The sequence below is a fragment of the Microcaecilia unicolor genome, chromosome 1 (genome assembly GCF_901765095.1).
Source record: "Microcaecilia unicolor chromosome 1, aMicUni1.1, whole genome shotgun sequence".
Classification (NCBI taxonomy): domain Eukaryota; kingdom Metazoa; phylum Chordata; class Amphibia; order Gymnophiona; family Siphonopidae; genus Microcaecilia; species Microcaecilia unicolor.
This window is the reverse complement of record NC_044031.1, coordinates 732,162,883-732,182,083: the sequence shown is the minus strand read 5'-3', so window position 1 is coordinate 732,182,083 and position 19,201 is coordinate 732,162,883. Positions and strand designations below refer to the sequence as shown.

Sequence of the window (19,201 nt, the reverse complement as noted above, 5' to 3'; positions counted from 1 at the left end):
CTTCATGTTGATGTGTGTGTTTCAAAGTAGGAACAATTTAAAGAAATTTGAAGGCCTTTTTAAAAACTAAGCTGCGTTAGGCACTAACATGTGCCTAACGTAGCTAAATATGGGATAATGTGGGACGTGCTGTGGCATCCTGCAGCAGCTTCAAAACGTGCCCGTTAACCAAGCCCTAAATAATTTTTCTAATATATTTTGAGGGGGTGTGTCATGGGCAGAGAATGGGCATTCCTGTTCTAACCAGTTAGTACAGCTACATTACTACATGCTAACTAGTTAACGCATGGATACTGTATGAGCCATTACTGCCAACAAAATGTGTGGCTGTAAGTGCTCATGCGGTAATTTTTTAAAAATGGCCGTGCACTAATGGTAACATTAGCACATGGCAACTAATACAACAAAATGAGGAAAAGCCATTTTTATAGCTGTGATAAAAAGGGCATATTAAAGCCACTTTTTTACCGCAGCTTTGTAAAAGGACCCCTTCGTTCATATTTAGAGTCCTGTTTACTAAACCTTGCTAACGCTAGAGACACCCATAGGAATATATGGATGTCTCTAGCATTAGCATGCACAAAAAAATTTAGTGTACCTACAGCACGGCTTAGTAAACAGGGCCTTTGTTTTAATTAAGTTATCCACTGATTCACAAGTCATTGAGTAGGTTTGATACCTCATTCTCAGCGAGTTTTAAAAGAAATTGTGCTTATAGCGTACTGTACAATTTTAAGAGAGCCATACCTAGTGGCAGTATTCCTTGGTCAGCAATAATACAAAAATAAAATAATCTTATTTATAAGTGACTGTTGTGTTTTTAAATTCATTTAGGGGTCCTTTTACTAAGCTGCTGTGAGGCTAATGTGCGGGTAGCACGCGTTAACTTAGTTTTGAAATTAGTGCACACACTGTTTCCCTTGGTAGAAAATAATTTTCTACCGCGGGGGATGTTCCAGGCAGTAATCAGCATCCACATTGCCATGCGCTGTCTGATTACTGCAGGAGTAGCACTTGATCTCTTACCACCAAGTAAATAGGTGGCGTTAAGGGCTCAGGTGGTAAATGGCCGTGCACTACTTTTAATATTAGCGCATGGCCATTTACTGCCCCATTAAAAAAAGGCCTTTTTATCTACCATGGTAAAAAATGGCCCAGCGTGCGCTAATTTCACGCGTCCAAACTAGCGCAGGCCACTTTTTATTGTGGCTTAGTATTACTGCAGTCATATTTAGACAAGCATCAGCAAATTTGGTTGGTCTTGATATGGTGATAGATGACATATTCATCACATAAATCAATTGAACAGTAGTGTGTACCACAGTGTTTCTTATCCAACTGTTGCACTATTAGTATAGTTGTGTGTTTCATCTGAAAGGTAACAGAGTCCATCAAGCACACATACCCATGTAAGTGCTAGCAGGGTGCCTAAGTGCCTAGCTGCTTTCTCCTGTTCCCTCCAGACCAGTCCAGATGTGTGGGTTTATCTCCTACCAGCAGATGGAGATTGAGTACTACTGAATGAAAGCCTTCCTCTATAAAGCAACCTGTGCAGTTTAGTCCTAGCCAGATTCCTTAGTCTATGGTGGATGGGCGCCTGTGCAGTCTTGCTTGGTTGTAGTAGTAAATGGAAATGAATAGGATGACTGGGCCTTTGGTCTAGGGGTGCACTGTCTTATCTTATCCTCTTATCCTTACCAAAAAAATAAAAACACTATCAGGGAAAACTTGATGAGTGGGCTAGGTCTGGCTGGGTTGGACTGCTGAGCCTTGGGGTGTTGGTCTGGGTCCCTCCCTCTACCCCTTTAAGTATCCGTGGGACCTAAGGCCTGGAGCCTTGACCCCCCTCTTCTACTCTTGGAAGGAGGACATTGAGTTCCTGAAGCTGGGATGAAGCAACCAGTAAGGCTCAAAACAACGACAAGAAAATCATGCTTAAGACTGGAGAGCAAGAGCTTGGAGGCGGTGTAGTGCACTGGGCCCAATCTTGGCTGGTAATTGAAGCAACTGCAGAAGAGCCGCATGTGCCTAGCAGTTCAGGTTGAAAGAAGCCACAGTTTTGCGCCTTGTGGCAGCTGCCATTCAGGAATGCTGGTGGGTAGTCTGGTGCAGATGCAAGAAGGAGAGTCAGGAACTATGGAGGGGAGAGGAGAAGAAGTGCTGCACAGATTAAAATAGGGGCTGTCAGCTGACAGGAGCATGAGGAATTCTTGAGGACTACATGAGGAGGTTGAAGTCAGGACACTAATCAGTCTTCAGAACCTTGTGTTGGCTAGCATTCCTTAACATTTTGGTCAGTGTCTCCATGGAATCCAGCATTGGAGGTCACCCTCCAAGCGTTTCTGTTGTAGCTGTACCCAAAATGGTGGTATTTCCTGCCAAAATTTGGTCTCCATTGTTAAGGAATGCTGACTAGATCTAGACTGCACATGTCTCCTTATAGGGGAAGGCTTTTAGTAATTCTCATAGCCAGATGCACAAAGCTTACCATACTACGTTTGCTTTAGACTGGTTCTAGCCAGTCCCACCACCCTCACACCCATCCCTGTACCTTTACAAGATGGAGGCATGAAGGCAGGAGCAATAGCTCCTCCCTCTTGCCTCAGGCTCACCCGGAACAAAATGGCAGTGCTCAGACCTTGCCCGGTGCATTCTGGGATGTACTGGGCAGGACTAAGCACCATATAAGGAAAAACTCCTTATATGGTGTTTAGCCCCACCTAGTGTATCTGAATGCCCTGCCCTCTTGCCTCCACCTTGTACAGAGAGGGATGCAGGAGGGGGTGGGGACCGGAAGGAGTGTGTGCACGCTCAGGGAGAAGGGGTCCAGTTCACTGGACCACCAGGAAAAAAAAAGATTCTGTGAGGTTGTTGGGGAGGGGTGGTTAGGGTTCACTGGACCACCAGGGAAAAAAAAGATTTTTTTTTAGGGGGGGGGGGGGGTCATGGAACATTAAAAAAAAAAGTATGGGGTCGGGGTGTGGTGCATCAGAGCTGTCAAATGCATTTGACAGCTCAGACTCGCAAACAGCGAGAGATACACGAAGGGGGATCCGTGCAGCTCATTTGCATGCAATCTCCTTTGTACATTGCTTCCTGTTTGCAAGTCACTAAATTTTACCAAACCCACCCATATTTTATGGCTGCCTTTGTGCATCGAGCCCTCAGTCTCCATGAGCTGGCAGGAGGAAGTAAACCCACATAGCGGGACTGGTCTGGAGGAACTCAAGGAAAGAATATTAGCAAGTAAGATCTAATTTCACATAGTTTGTATTTGCAAGGGGGCTTGCACAGGGGAGGAGCATGGGTGAAACACAGGTGGAGCTCAGTCTTACTGTATTTTGTAAGTTACTCATGTCCCTGCTGCATTTAGGCACTGGCACGTGCCTCTGCTGGCGTGTAAATGTTAGGCACACCAAATCATGTTATGCTAATATTGTTTAACGGAACCTAAGCACCTAGGTTCCATTATAAAGTAGATTCTAGCATATGGGGTTGGGCACCTAAATGGAGACGCCCAGTTATAGGATTGCCCCCGTGGTGATGAGGGTTCTGGGCATTAGTGTAATAATGTGGATGGATGGTCTTCAGTTGTAAGCCGTTGTTGTGCTGAATGTGCCACTTTATTCACAGGTGAGATCTCGATGGAGAAAGTGAAGGTGAAGCGCTATGTCTCCGGTAAGAGGCCAGACTATGCTCCTATGGAATCCTCTGATGAAGAAGATGAGGAGTTCCAGTTCATTAAGAAAGCAAAAGAGTTGGAGATGGAACCAGAGGAGAGGCAGGAGGAAAGTACCAGTGATCCCCGTCTTAGGCGCTTGCAAAATCGCATGAATGAGGATGTGGAGGAAAGGTAACTGACTCCGGTTCTAAAATGAAAAGAAAGTCACTGCTGTGGAGTTGGAGGAATGGTTTAGGGTTTGGAGTTGGGACATGGTAGCATACAGACTAAATTGTTATTGGCATGTGCCTGCAATATGTCTGCTGCCAGGCCACAAGGAGCAGGAGGTGCAACTGCAGCCCAGGAAAGATTGAGAGGAGAGATTAGGTGGAAACATCAAACATATAAATGGCGAGTGTCGTACTCACTCGCAAATGCGCAGTAGAGAGCCTCTCTGCCCCGCCCCCGTGTCAATACGTTATGATGGGGGCGGAACAGAGAGGGTCTGTACTGCGCATTTGCGAGGGACGAAACCGCCGTCGCCAATGCTCCTCCCACCCTCCACCCGGCCGGGCCCTCGCTCCACTATTGAAACAGCGAGGGAACGCAGCACACAGCTCTGCTGAGCTGCAGTCCTTCCTTCTTCTCTGCCTGTGTCCCGCCCTCGATGATGTTACATCACACGAGGGCGGGACACAGGCAGACAAGAAGAAGGAAGGCCGACGGCAGCTCAGCAGAGCTGTGTGCTGCGTTCCCTCGCTGTTTCAATAGCGGAGCGAGGGCCCGGGCCGGATGGAGGGGTGGTGGCGACTCGGGGGGGGGGGGGGCGAGGTCGGCGGCGGGAAGGGACTTTCAAACCCCCCCCCCCCCCCTTTCCTATACTAGCCCGTTTTTACGGGCTCAACGGCTAGTTGAAGGCAAGAAAAGAGAGAAAGAGGCTGAGGAATGTACGGAAGTGGTTAGTGGAAGATAAGCATGGAACGGGACACAAAGCTCTAAAACAAATTTTTATAAAAATCACAAAAAGGATTTTGGTTGTAAAAGGTTTGTTTTCTATCTCTTCCTCATCTCCAACAAAAAAGGTAGGAAAGAAAAAGTAAGCAAAGAGGCAAAAATGAAATGGTGAATAAAGAAAAACAAAACAGCAAATTATAAGCTAACTATCATATTCTACTCCCTTTGTGCTCTTAAATATTTTAACTGGTACCTCTATTTTCTAAATATGTTTTTTCCACATCAGCATATCAGCCTCATAAAACTTCAACAGATAAAAAGCCTATTGTTTTGTTTCCTAGTATGATATTCTGTATCACTGTCATAAAGGTTCTAAAAAGTGGTATAACTTCATGTCATGAGGCTCATTTTCAAAGCACATAGACTTACAAAGTTCCATAGGTTACTTTGGAACTTTGTAATTCTAAGTGCTTTGAAAATACGCCTCCACGTAACTTTCTAAGTCTATTTGCTTTGAAAATGAGCATCATGCTCTGATTTGAATATTTCAGAGTTTCTGTTTTAAGGAGCAGTTTGGTTTCCGTGAACAGTAAAGTGTAGTATTTTATTTTTCCTGTGTGCTAAGGTTGGCAAGACATCGTAAGATTGTGGAGCCTGAAGTGGTTGGTGAAAGTGAGCCTGAATCAGAGGGAGAAGATTGGCATATAGATCGTGAGGACAGTAGTGAGGAAGAAGAAGAAGAGATTGATGATGAGGTATGTACTGAGGAAAGGAACCAGAGATGTAGTTAATATTAGACAGCTGTATACACTGTTCTGTTTGCTTTTGAAGGTGCAAAACATGCTCTCCAGGAGGCTATTTTTCTTTAGATATGGGACATTGACTTCTCCGCATTGTGCATGGTTGGGGAAAGAGCAGCACTGACTGTGCTCTCAGCCTTCTGATGTTTCAGCAGTGTGGTTTGGATTGCTTATCCATATTGAATTTTAAGCTACTGTTGCAACTCTCAGTACTCAAATCAGCTATTTTCACATGCATCTGTCCAGCAGCCCAGGGTATCCAAGGTAATTTCTGGGTTTTCAATACCTTCTTTTCATGTATGTATGTATGTATGACTTCTTTGGGCTTGTTTCTTGTTTAGGAAATTGAGCGTCGGCGTGGTATGATGCGTCAGCGAGCTCAGGAGAGAAAAAACGAAGAGCTTGAAGTAATGGAGCTGGAGGATGAGGGCAGATCTGGGGAGGAGTCCGAGTCTGAGTCAGAATATGAAGAATACACTGACAGTGAAGATGAAACAGAGCCACGGCTCAAACCGGTCTTCATCCGCAAGTACGTTGCAGGAGCAAATTATGTTACTTCATGAATATTTCGTTAGCCTCTAAGAATTGTGAGCTTGTTTCAGAAGGTTGTGGTAACAACATACTGCCAGTTTGTGTGAAGTAACTGCAGACAGGTTCCATTTAAAACTAAACCAAGAACAGCAAATTTTACAGGACCTATACATTTGAGATGGATCTGATGTCTTATCTTTATTGAAATGGAAAGGATGAATGTAATACTCCCAAAAGTTTCCTCAAGAGGTGGGATTTCCTGCCATTTGAGAGGGTGGACAGGGAAGGTGTGATAGTCCCCCCAAAACAGGCGAGAACAGTCACAGGTGGGAGGGGATGAAGTAGGATACACTTGGATAGGACTTCAGGTGAGGTGGGTTTGAGTGTTTGATGTTCTGACTGTGCACAAATTAATATTGCAGGAAGGACCGTGTTACAGTGCAAGAGAGAGAGATAGAAGTGCTGAAACAGAAGGAGCTGGAGTTAGAGGCAAAGCGAATGGCAGAAGAAAGACGAAAATACACTCTCAAGGTATCCCATCGTGGAATGCAGTCTTACTGTAGACAGTATTTAGTGTGTGAATGGTTTCCATGTGCACTGAAGTTATGATAGCAATTGTGTCAGTATTTGAGCCATGCTGTTTTCAGCTATATAATGCATGAAAGTAAATGCACTAAAGTGCATCAAAAGTTAACGTGGGAATTAGTTTGCACCGTTAGTGCAATGGCTTCACACTTGGCCTCTGCTAATTTCCATCTTAACTGTGCTGCATTAATTCCACTTTGATAGGTGGTATTCCAGCTGTGTGGAAACATGCTGGGCACACCCCCAGTAGTTAGTGCAGAGGCTTTGCAGTTACTGTGCATTAGTTTTGGCCATTAGCTTGTGGTAACTACAAAAATTTAATGCATTTGAGTAAGAAGGAAGTCTAAATGTTACTTGGGATCAGGCTCCAAGGACAGTAACATTAAATAAACTTATCTTTTGTGATCCCTGTTGAAGCAGATGTTTGCATTACAAACTGGCAATTTTATATAACTGTCAGTCTAGGTCGACTGTAAACCTGTAGGATAACGGGTTCTGTTACTTTTCTATAGCAAAATGTTCCCAAAACTCAGCAAGCACATATAGCCATAAATTGGTTTTACTTGTACTGTGTCAGAAACCTGATGCTCTCGGAATGTACTAAAGCTGGGATTGGATATCATCACATTGGGTAATTGTTTAGGCTGGCCTTTTTACTTTCTGTAATGTCTAAAAGCTGGATGTTCCTGTGAAAGCAGGTTGTGGTCCATTTGCCCACAATTTACCCATCTGTAGGTTTGTGGAATTGGATGGAGGTGATGGACTGCTCTGGTAGTTCTTGCTCCCTTTTGAAAGGATGTATACATATAGTGTGATCTGTTTTCTTTACAGATTGTAGAGGAGGAAACAAAGAAGGAGCTTGAAGAGAACAAACGCTCACTGGCTGCCCTTGACGCCCTGAATACTGATGATGAAAATGATGAGGAGGAGTATGAAGCTTGGAAAGTCCGAGAGTTGAAACGCATCAAACGGGATCGTGAGGAGAGAGAAGCGTAAGCAACCTTGAATTTCTGAAAACAGTGGTGTGTGTGTGTGTGTGTGTTTATCTATAGATATGTCCCCTAATTCTATAAAAGTTACCAAAAATTGCGTGAGCTAATTAGCACCAATTGGCTTTTTAATAAGCAATTATTGGCATTAACTGGATTTAATTGGAATTTATGTGCATAAATTTAGGTACAAGTTTAAAAAAAAAAAAAAAAAAAAGGATAGTCCTTGGCAGAACGGGGGCATCTCTAGCAGTTATGCACATTGTTACAGAATATGAGGGGATGTGCGCCTAATTTTGGTGTGTATATTTGCACCACAATTGAGTTGGTGCAAATGGCCGTGGCTAAAGTCAGGTGCGATTTCTAGACGTAAGCTCTTCTATAAATTACACTTTTTAAGTGCAGCTTATAGAATAGTGCTTTTTTCGGCACCATATATAGAATTCACCCCATAATGTATTTAAAAAAAAAAATAAAAATTAGGAGACCCCTGCAAATTCCCTAGCTTTTCACTCTGTGAGAGGAACAGATCATTGCTTCCTGTACATAAGTAGTGCCATACTGGGAAAGACCAAAGGTCCATCTAGCCCAGCATCCTGTCACCGACAGTGGCCAATCCAGGTCAAGGGCACCTGGCACGCTCCCCAAACGTAAAAACATTCCAGACAAGTTATACCTAAAAATGCGGAATTTTTCCAAGTCCATTTAATAGCGGTCTATGGACTTGTCCTTTAGGAATCTATCTAACCCCTTTTTAAACTCCGTCAAGCTAACCGCCCGTACCACGTTCTCCGGCAACGAATTCCAGAGTCTAATTACACGTTGGGTGAAGAAAAATTTTCTCCGATTCGTTTTAAATTTACCACACTGTAGCTTCAACTCATGCCCTCTAGTTCTAGTATTTTTGGATAGCGTGAACAGTCGCTTCACATCCACCCGATCCATTCCACTCATTATTTTATACACTTCTATCATATCTCCCCTCAGCCGTCTCTTCTCCAAGCTGAAAAGCCCTAGCCTTCTCAGCCTCTCTTCATAGGAAAGTCGTCCCATCCCCACTATCATTTTCGTCGCCCTTCGCTGTACCTTTTCCAATTCTACTATATCTTTTTTGAGATACGGAGACCAGTACTGAACACAATACTCCAGGTGCGGTCGCACCATGGAGCGATACAACGGCATTATAACATCCGCACACCTGGACTCCATACCCTTCCTAATAACACCCAACATTCTATTCGCTTTCCTAGCCGCAGCAGCACACTGAGCAGAAGGTTTCAGCGTATCATCGACGACGACACCCAGATCCCTTTCTTGATCCGTAACTCCTAACGCGGAACCTTGCAAGACGTAGCTATAATTCGGGTTCCTCTTACCCACATGCATCACTTTGCACTTGTCAACATTGAACTTCATCTGCCACTTGCACGCCCATTCTCCCAGTCTCGCAAGGTCCTCCTGTAATCGTTCACATTCCTCCTGCGACTTGACGACCCTGAATAATTTTGTGTCATCGGCGAATTTAATTACCTCACTAGTTATTCCCATCTCTAGGTCATTTATAAATACATTAAAAAGCAACGGACCCAGCACAGACCCCTGCGGGACCCCACTAACTACCCTCCTCCACTGAGAATACTGTCCACGCAATCCTACTCTCTGCTTCCTATCTTTCAACCAGTTCTTAATCCATAATAATACCCTACCTCCGATTCCATGACTCTGCAATTTCTTCAGGAGTCTTTCGTGCGGCACTTTGTCAAACGCCTTCTGAAAATCCAGATATACAATATCAACCGGCTCCCCATTGTCCACATGTTTGCTTACCCCCTCAAAAAAATGCATTAGATTGGTGAGGCAAGACTTCCCTTCACTAAATCCGTGCTGACTTTGTCTCATCAGTCCATGTTTTTGTATATGCTCTGCAATTTTATTCTTAATAATAGCCTCCACCATCTTGCCCGGCACCGACGTCAGACTCACCGGTCTATAATTTCCCGGATCTCCTCTGGAACCCTTCTTAAAAATCGGAGTAACATTGGCTACCCTCCAGTCTTCCGGTACTACACTCGATTTTAGGGACAGATTGCATATTTCTAACAGTAGCTCCGCAAGTTCATTTTTTAGTTCTATTAATACTCTGGGATGAATACCATCAGGTCCTGGTGATTTACTACTCTTCAGCTTGCTGAACTGACCCATTACATCCTCCAAGGTTACAGAGAATTTGTTTAGTTCTCCGACTCCCCCGCTTCAAATATTCTTTCCGGCACCGGTGTCCCCCCCAAATCCTCCTCGGTGAAGACCGAAGCAAAGAATTCATTTAATTTCTCCGCTACGGCTTTGTCCTCCTTGATCGCCCCTTTAACACCATTTTCGTCCAGCGGCCCAACCGACTCTTTGGCCGGTTTCCTGCTTTTAATGTATCTAAAAAAATTTTTACTATGTATTTTTGCTTCCAACGCTAATTTCTTCTCAAAGTCCTTTTTTGCCCTCCTTATCTCCGCTTTGCATTTGGCTTGGCATTCCTTATGATCTATCCTGTTACTTTCAGTTGGTTCTCTTCTCCACTTTCTGAAGGATTGTTTTTTGGCTCTAATGATTTCCTTTATCTTACTGTTTAGCCACGCCGGCTGACGTTTAGTCTTTTTCCCTTTTTTCTAATACGTGGAATATATTTGTCCTGAACCTCCAGGATGGTGTTTTTAAACAGCATCCACGCCTGACGCAAGTTTTTTACTCTGCGAGCTGCTCCTTTCAGTCTTTTTTTCACCATTTTTCTCATTTTGTCGTAGTAATGCTATTCTGTTACTTAACACCTTAGCGCTACAGCTCATTTAGGGTTGACCCCTTGAATACTTGGAGGCTCTTGCCAACCACGGTTGAAGACTCGCCTGCACATGTGCCTTTACACTGCCAACTGGGTTCCTACTTGCTTCTAGGCGAGTACCCTGCCCTGCAAGCGCTTTCTTGGTGTTTCTAGGTGTTTCTAGGCATTTTGAAAGGAAGGATTCCCTATCTCCACAAACTGTGCCCCCTCCACAACTGCCACACACCCAACCAAAAGCCTCCCCCCTCACAAACCACCTCCCTTGTGAGACCCTCACAAGACTAGAAGGCACACAGTTGCTAAAAAGTGAACCTACAGACCAAATGCAAACAAGTGGGAAAAGCATGTAGAGCATTGCTCCTGAAATTATTTCTAGCTCCTCTGTGTGTTCATATTGTATTGGGGCAGTTTTGGAAAGTAAATTTCCCTGGGGGAGATGTTAGTTTTAAGAGCGGAGACAATTTACAGGGTAGTTGGACAGTTGTGGTGATAGATTTGGGGGCTATATAGCACTTTTCAGAGTTATGGGGTAGTGTTAGGAGTTGGGACAATTTGTAGAGTGGTGGGGCAGTTGCTGGAGAGGTAGCTTTGGGATTGGGGTAGTTTTGGAGGCAGTGTGCGGAATAGTGGGGTAGTTCATGGGAATGGGGCAGTTTGCAAGGTGGTGGGGCAACTGTGGGGGGGAATAATTTTTGGGGTTGGAGTAGTTTGCAGGAATGTGGGTTGTTGCCAGGGTTGGGGCAGTTTGCGAGGTGGTTAGGGAGTTTTTAGGTTGTGGGAGCATTTTGGGAGGGCCAGTCGCTGGGGGGTGGGGGAGGTGGTTTGTGAGGGGGGAGGCTTTTGGTTGGGTGTGTGGCAGTTGTGGAGGGGGCACAGTTTGTGGAGATAGGGAATCCTTCCTTTCAAAATGCCTCTCTCCATTCTCTCAATTACAGAAAGTGCCCCTAACTTTTGTGCTACAGAATCTGGAACTCCTTCTATAGGAATGCCTTGGGCCAATGATTTGGGGGGGGGGGGGGGGGGGGGGGTATTATTTTTCTGGAAAACCTTAGTTCAATTTGGCCCATTTTGAAACTCAAATATCTCCCCCCTCCCTCTTCTCACATGCCGAGATTCCTCTCATTCTGTGACATTTTAGAGAGTTATTTTGTCCCCAGACAGATGGACAAACATTCTGGACCCCATTTGTATAATTCTTTCCAGTTTCCATTGGGTTAAAAAGAAAATGCTGATATTACTGACTAGTCATAAACACAGAGCTAATAAATTGAAAACTTTAACAAACCATTGGAAACGGTGAGCAAGAAAAATTAAGATTTAATTCTGTGAACAGCCAACAAGTTAAGTATTCATACATATACTGCTATTTAGACAAAATTCACTGTACTTACCCTGAACCTCCTGAGGAACTGGCTATTTATCGAAGATTTACTATATATACCGCCTTAACTGACTTTGCAGGACAAAGCAATTTACACACTAATAAAAACAAAAGAAAGGAGCTGCAGTAATCAATAGTAAAGGGCATACAGTCATTCAAGACTCAAAATAGATTGATCAGATTCAGGGAAAGGTGCCCAAGCCGACCAAACATCAGCTACAGTGGTGCTGAGGACCATCAATGAGCACATCATAGCAGTTTGGTTAAAAGGGCACACTGGGGTCAATCATGCAGTGGTCATTTATAGATCTAAGGACATTCACTGGGGAATATGGAATAGTAAAAGAAGACAGATAAGGAGGTGTGCCAAAATGAACATTTCTGAAATCTAGCAAAGTTTTAAACTTTACGCAGTATTCAACAGGAAGCCAATGGAATTGCTATAAGGCTGGGGTAACATGATCTGATTTGTACAGATTACAGAGACGAATGGCAGTATTTTGTAATGTCTGACGCTTTTTAAATGTTGATTTTAAGCCTAGTCAGGAGTAGTGATAAGATAAATGAATGTTATTAGGAAAGGAGATGGGATTTGATATACTGCCTTTCTGTGGTTACAATCAAAGCGGTTACATATTTATATACAGGTACTTATTTTGTACCTGGGGCAAAGGAGGGTTAAGTGACTTGCCCAGAGTCACAAGGAGCTGCAGTAGGAATCAAACCCACAAGTTCGTTTCTTCTGTATTCTCAAACCTAGACTGGAGGATTCTAGTGAATTGGGGGCTAGTGCTCCACTGGCTTCATCTAAAGGATCAGTCAGGTCACCAGTGACCTTGCAGGATGTTACAACTGTACAGTTCCTGGAGGACACTGAGGATTATGCTGTTTATGTCTCATTCTGTTAGTGCTGCAAGGGTCATAACACCAGCAGACTACCCTAAGGGAAAGGCAAGTGGCAGTCTCGGTCCAAGGATTTCAAGAGAATAAATGAGCCTGGTTGTCCTTAGAGAAATTCCTGTTTCCGCACGTATACCTCTTCTGCTCCCTGCAGTGGCCAGGACTGCTGTGCCTTCTGCAGATGAGCCCTGTAGGGCAACAGTTCATGTGGCACTGAGGACCATCAATGAACACATCATAGCAGTTTGGTTAAAAGAGCACACTTAATCTGTAGCACAACTGCTTCCTGTAGACGGATGTAGAGCTGGTGGTGGGAGGCGGGGCTGGTGGTTGGGAGGCGGGGATAGTGCTGGGCAGACTTGTATGGTCTGTGCCTTGAAAATGACAGTTACAAATCAAGGTAAGATATACACAAAAACTAGCACATATGAGTTTGTCTTGTTGGGCAGACTGATGGACCGTGCAGGTCTTTTTCTGCCGTCATCTACTATGTTACTATATGCCTGGCCTGGGGACCTCCAGCCAGGTTTTCAGGACATTTGAAAATAATATGCATTAAATAAGTGTTCATGCCCGATTGCAGATATCTATCTAAAAACCTGAGGGTCTCTTAGGACAGTTTTGAGAACCACAAGTCTTAAGTTAGGGGTTTTTCTTAGAGATAGACAGTGAATTGTGTGCTTTACTGCCCTTATTTTGAATACTTTTAAAGAGAATTGCCAAATTCTTTTATGGCAGGATTGACACAAGAAGGGGCTGAAGTAGCACAGGTTTGAAATTTACAAGCACTAATTGCCAGTTGCAAAGGCTTCATTTTATATACGTTAACAATTACTCGTGTTCACCTATCTCATGCTTGGATCAGATGTAGCTGGAGTTTTGTGCTGCAGACTCTTGGGGAAATCAGTAGGGGGATCGGTTTATAGACAGATGGGATTGTCCAGGAAAGGAAGGAGGGGTTGGGAAAGAAGCACTTTTTTTTTTTCCAAAAGTTTCTGGGATGCCAACTCAGGGATGGAGTATAAACTGCAAAAGTAGCATCCAGACTACTTATTTGGAGGGGGGGGGGGGGAACTAAAGTACTTCTTTTCCACCCCTCCTCACACAATTACATCCACCTGCAGGCCTTTCCTTGGAAAACATAAATTAATAGGGGGGAACACCTTAAAAATTGGCAGCCTGAATTCCCTATTTCTGATTCAAGCATAAGGGAAGTAAATGTGAGAAATATTGTCCACTCTAGATTTTAAAAGATGATTGAATGATCCAAGATGGCCGCGGTATGATTGGCGTCAGCGGACGTGATACATTTCAGCTCTAGTTGACACTAGAAGGAGAGCCTTACCTGCCGTTCGCGATGGGTAAGAGACGGGGGAAGGTCAGGGAGACTCCCTCTCTCCCTGGAAGTAAACCCCCGCTCCAACAGTCGACGCTCGAGCGGTTTGGAATCGCCTCCGGTTCAGAAGTGACATCTACTCCTGCTGCTGGAGCCAGCGTATCAGAGCTGGGCGACAGTGTTAACGAGGCTTCCCTGAGCCCTGTTCTGCGTGCAGCGCCCCCTCAACCAGGAAGTGAGCGCTTCGTGATGAGTCCTGCTGCTCAAACCCCGAACGGAGAAGAGAGCATTCAGGGAGGGAACCTACACGAAGCCGGGACAAATGCTGCCAGCCTGAATATACCAGAGGGTAGTTCTGCTCCTGTAGTTTCTACTACAATTGTGAGTATCCTGGAACAAACTGCTAGAGCACCTCAACTGGTTTTCGAGGGAAAAGAAAAACCTGCTGTAGTGACGCTTGAGTCACTTTGGGAACTGAATTCTTCCACTCTCTCTGCCCTACAGACTTTGATAGCAAAGAATACTGAAAGTATCAAGGCTATAGCCGAAACTGCATTAAAACAATTACAAATTAATGATTACCAAGCCATGGAGGTTAAAACTCTTTCTGAAAAATTTGCTAAAATGGAACTTGTGGAACAATCTTTGGTTATAAGGACAGGTGTTTTGCCTCTAAGCGCTTGGAGTATTTGGAGAATCAATCAAAGAGACTTAACCTGCGTATTATAAACTTTCCAAAATCGCCACTTATTACTTCAGTACAAATGGTTAAGAAATATCTAGTGGAGGTTCTGGGAATGACTGATAGTTCACTACCACCTATTACAAGAGCATATTATTTACAGAGTACTGGTAAAGTACTAGAAAATTTAAATCCCTCAGGTGGAATGAATCTAACTGAGTTCCTAGAATCCTCTCTGGAGGTGGTCACGCAAAGGTTAACTTTGTTGGTGACATTTGCTCTTGAGATAGATAGAGATGCAGTACTCAGGCTGTCCTTGAGACATCTTAATTCTTTATTTTTGGGCTCAAAAGTAAGGGTTTTCCCGGACCTTTCCAGGGAAACCCAGAAGAGACGAAAGTTATTTTTATTACTGCGCTCAAGGGTAGTAGCACTTGGTGCAAATTTTCAGTTAAAGTTTCCTTGTGTTTGCAGGATTCTATACCAAACAAAGCAATTTCAGTTTTTTGAACCCAGTCAATTGGAGGATTTTTTGAAAAGCAAAGAGGGTGTGATTGTGAAAATTTAGAACCAAATGTAACACTGTATAGCAGCCTGGAATAGCTCATTCTGAATATGACGCAATCTGTTGATAATTATAATTGATTGAGCTTTGTTTAGCTTATAGTATATATAATTTTCCTCTTGGGTCAATTACATTTATTTGTGGACGATAGGCATTACTTGCTTTTTAGTATTATCATTTTGTAATTAAAGATGTTATTATTGCATGTATCGTGTAATATTCAAGATTGATTGAATATTGTATAATGAAAAAATTTAAAAAAATAAATAAATAAAAAAAAGATGATTGAATACGGAATGGGTAGGAAAGGGGTGGGTGTGCATGTGTGTGGTACACCAATCACATGTTCTGTAGTCTTAATTCAGCCCCGTTTTGTGTCTGTTGCTATGAGATCAGTATACACGTATGCATTTTTTCTGTGACAGGATTGAGAAAGAGAAGGCAGAAATTGACCGCATGCGTAACCTGACAGAGGAGGAGCGCCGTGCTGAGCTCAGAGCAAATGGCAAGATAATCACCAACAAAGCTGTAAAAGGCAAATACAAGTTCCTGCAGAAGTACTACCACCGAGGAGCTTTCTTCATGGTATGTGCAACACCATGCTCTTGCTGGTTGCTTTGCTGGTACGAGCGTGGCATACTCTTTCCTAGTCCATAGCCCTTGCCTGACTTTTATCTATACTTATTACCTGTAATACGTTTTTCCATCCTCCTTCCATCTGCTTTTTGTATGTGAAAGCTGCGGCTCATGACTAACAATCAAGCCGCTTGTTTTCTGGTAGATTTGGGTCTCCCTGTATACATTTTGCGTACATTTTTGTGGACTGTTCAGTGGGTTGATGTAGAGCTATGAAATAATGCCATGAAAAACCTCTAGCTTGTCTATATCATTTTCTTTGTTTTAGTGAAACATGATTTATGTCATAAGTTGCTACTGCATATTTTGACTAGGTGTAACCAACCATTGTACTTGATAAGTGTAGCTGAATGTCCAAATTATTCCATTATTTTTATGAGAGCCATTGTCAAGGATAGTTCCAAACCAGGTTGCAGTGACCCCCACTTCTGGTCTCTAGCTCTGGTTCTCTATAATAATAATAATAAAAACAAACTGTCTTTCAAAGCTGAAACAAATGACCAAAGTGGTGTACAACAAAAATAATATATGGGGAACACAGTTTCAAATATAAAATGAAAAATAACTACCCAGAGAACCCAGTGGTATGCACACTGTGCGTATGCTGCTGCATATCACTGGCAGCTTGGTATCTAAGAGTGAGATTAAGGGTCTGCTGTGGTGTTTGGTTCTGTTTCTCATATGCTGGGCATGTTTTTTGTTAGGGATCATTAAGAAGGTAATAAGCTCTCTTTTTTTGTGTATTGTTTCTTTTGTTTAGGATGAAGATGAAGACGTGTATAAGAGGGATTTCAGTGCTCCGACTCTGGAAGATCACTTTAATAAGACCATCCTTCCCAAAGTCATGCAGGTACAAGTTTCAAGTTGATTATATACTTTATAGTCAAATGGACCCCATAGATAAACAGTGAGACGTGGGTTCAGCTCTAACTTAGGGTCTTAAGTCACTGGGGATGTTTATTCATTTCAACTATGGTATAACAAAAGAGAGGGAACAAAGTACAAACTAAAGTCCAAACAAAAAAACAGCACCACGGGCCTTTAAAATGGAACAAAGTTCTTTAATGAATGAGCCTTGACCCGACACGGGCCGTGTTTCGGTGACTAGCACCTGCGTCAGGGGTCACAGTGATGACGTGGAAAACTTGGGGAATAACTCGAATATTTTCATCTACAATATTCCTTACCCCACGTCTCATGTAGTAAAAGCTACAAAGCACCAAGGCACTTTCACTTTTGATACAGAAAGTGAAAGTGCCTTGGTGCTTTGTAGCTTTTACTACATGAGACGTGGGGTAAGGAATATTGTAGATGAAAATATTCGAGTTATTCCCCAAGTTTTCCACGTCATCACTGTGACCCCTGACGCAGGTGCTAGTCACCGAAACACGGCCCGTGTCGGGTCAAGGCTCATTCATTAAAGAACTTTGTTCCATTTTAAAGGCCCGTGGTGCTGTTTTTTTGTTTGGTATTCATTTCAACTAAAATCTTCACATTGTACCAGTGGTAATGCTCCCTATCTGAAACCTAGAGACATTTTCTTAAATATTTTTTTTCCTCCTCTTTTATAGGTCAAAAACTTTGGACGTTCTGGTAGGACAAAATATACCCACCTGGTGGATCAGGACACAACCTCCTTTGACTCTGCCTGGGGACAGGAAAGCGCTCAGAACACCAAGTTCTTCAAGCAGAAGGCAGCAGGTGTACGTGATGTGTTTGAGAGACCATCCGTTAAAAAACGAAAGACCACCTAATGTATTGAGGACTAACTACTGTGCAGCCTGGCTGACTCGGACCTTTTGTACAGTTTTCACTTTATAGTTTGCATTTGGCGCTACTGTACAGCAGAAATAAAACTTGTTTCCTTCATGATTGATTTAGTTTAGGGACCACAGTAAACACGATTCCCATATACTGTTCTTGTAGATATTGGATTGATCCTGTGTGAGTGTAATTGTAAATATTCTTGGAGAGATGGACTTTTCTTTTATCTTTTGGACAGTTCATTTAATTTCTGCTCTGAGTATTGCAAAGGACATAGAATCACAATGCAGAGTGTCATCTTTCCTTCTCAGTTGTGGGCTGCAGGTTTTTACAGACTTGCACTGCTGATTGCTATCTGGAACTGAACCCATCCCTGAACCAATGAGTAGGTACAAGCGCAGATGAACTGCTGCCAATTTATTGGGTTTAGCAGTGCCCATTTTTTATGTTAATAAGTGGGAATATGTTGATTTAATTGTAAAATAAAAAGATTTTATGTAGACGGTAACTGCTTAACTGTGATAACAGTATATATGGAAAGAAGTGTAGTTGTCAATTGTGCCCAGCTTCTGAACTCTTAGGTTGGTCACATTTACATGCATGCCATGATCATTTGGGGTAGGAGTGCCTCTGTCTTTTTTCATGTACAATTGTCCCTTGAATAAATCCAGTAGTGTTTGAATTATATTGTAGAGTAAAAAATATACAAATCCGAGGGCATCAATATAGTAAAGTCTCTAGAATACTTTACAACTCTCAACTCAATATCTGCTGTATAGACAAAATGTAATTTACAAAATCATTTTTTTGGGCCATTCAGAGGTGGCATTATTCAAAATTGTCTCCAACTTAAAGGGGCTAACTGCTTATCATGGGGTCCTTTTAATTAGCATATACTAAATGATGAAGCCTGTTATATTCCTATGCGCATCTTCTCATTTAGCGCACCTTAGCAAAAGGACCCCCCCCCCCCCCCCTCAATATTTCTTCATTGGTCCCTTTTTAAACTTTCAACATTTTTGATGACAAAAACGTATTAATCTTCCTCATGCAATTAGACCTATCTGCCGCCTTTGACTTGGTCAAGCATGACACACTACTAATGATGCTAGAAGAGGTGGGTATAGGTGGAAAAGTCATCAATTGGTTCACAGGATTCCTGAAACAGAACTATACAAGTCACATGGCAACTACACTGATTCCAACCCTGGATCATGAAACACGTTCCAAGGGTCGCTACTATCTCCCACTTTTAAAACTCCATCATTATTTATTTTGTAACTTTTGTCTATGCAGTGGATATTGAGTTGAGGGTTGTAAAACATTCTGAAGACAGTACCTATTTAATATATTGATGTGCTGGGATTTGTATATTTTTGCCTTCATGTACAAGCAGTTCTCATCTGCAGTCTCTTCATGCTGATAGGATGGAATTACTGGGGGGTCTTGCAGGATGCAGCAGACACATACTGTGTAAGCAGAAGGAAATTGAGCAGTGTAGCAATTGCAGGTTTCTTCTGTTCTTGCTACATCAAGTTTACAACAGCCAGTGGACTAGTAAAAGCAGAAGCTATTTAAAAAGAAACT

General features: G+C 42.9%; 1 protein-coding gene across 1 annotated transcript; it reads left to right on the top strand.

Annotated features, from left to right (window-relative positions):
* The first annotated feature begins 3,637 nt into the window (after window positions 1-3,637).
* Window positions 3,638-18,122, top strand: LOC115460665 (microfibrillar-associated protein 1). The gene is made up of 8 exons (XM_030190432.1): window positions 3,638-3,853; window positions 5,241-5,370; window positions 5,757-5,944; window positions 6,369-6,477; window positions 7,363-7,523; window positions 15,640-15,799; window positions 16,611-16,700; window positions 17,422-18,122. Exons 1-8 carry the CDS (start codon window positions 3,645-3,647, stop codon window positions 17,602-17,604), a joined length of 1,230 nt encoding a protein of 409 aa, XP_030046292.1. The 5' UTR covers window positions 3,638-3,644; the 3' UTR covers window positions 17,605-18,122.
* The last annotated feature ends 1,079 nt before the right edge of the window (window positions 18,123-19,201 follow it).

Excerpts from the sequence above, each read along its gene's own strand:
- LOC115460665 (XM_030190432.1), top strand. The coding sequence starts at position 3,645 with ATGGAGAAAGTGAAGGTGAAGCGCTATGTCTCCGGTAAGAGGCCAGAC. Across the intron at positions 7,524-15,639 it reads GATCGTGAGGAGAGAGAAGC|GATTGAGAAAGAGAAGGCAG; the intron begins GTAAGCAACCTT and ends TTTCTGTGACAG. Across the intron at positions 15,800-16,610 it reads ACCGAGGAGCTTTCTTCATG|GATGAAGATGAAGACGTGTA; the intron begins GTATGTGCAACA and ends TCTTTTGTTTAG.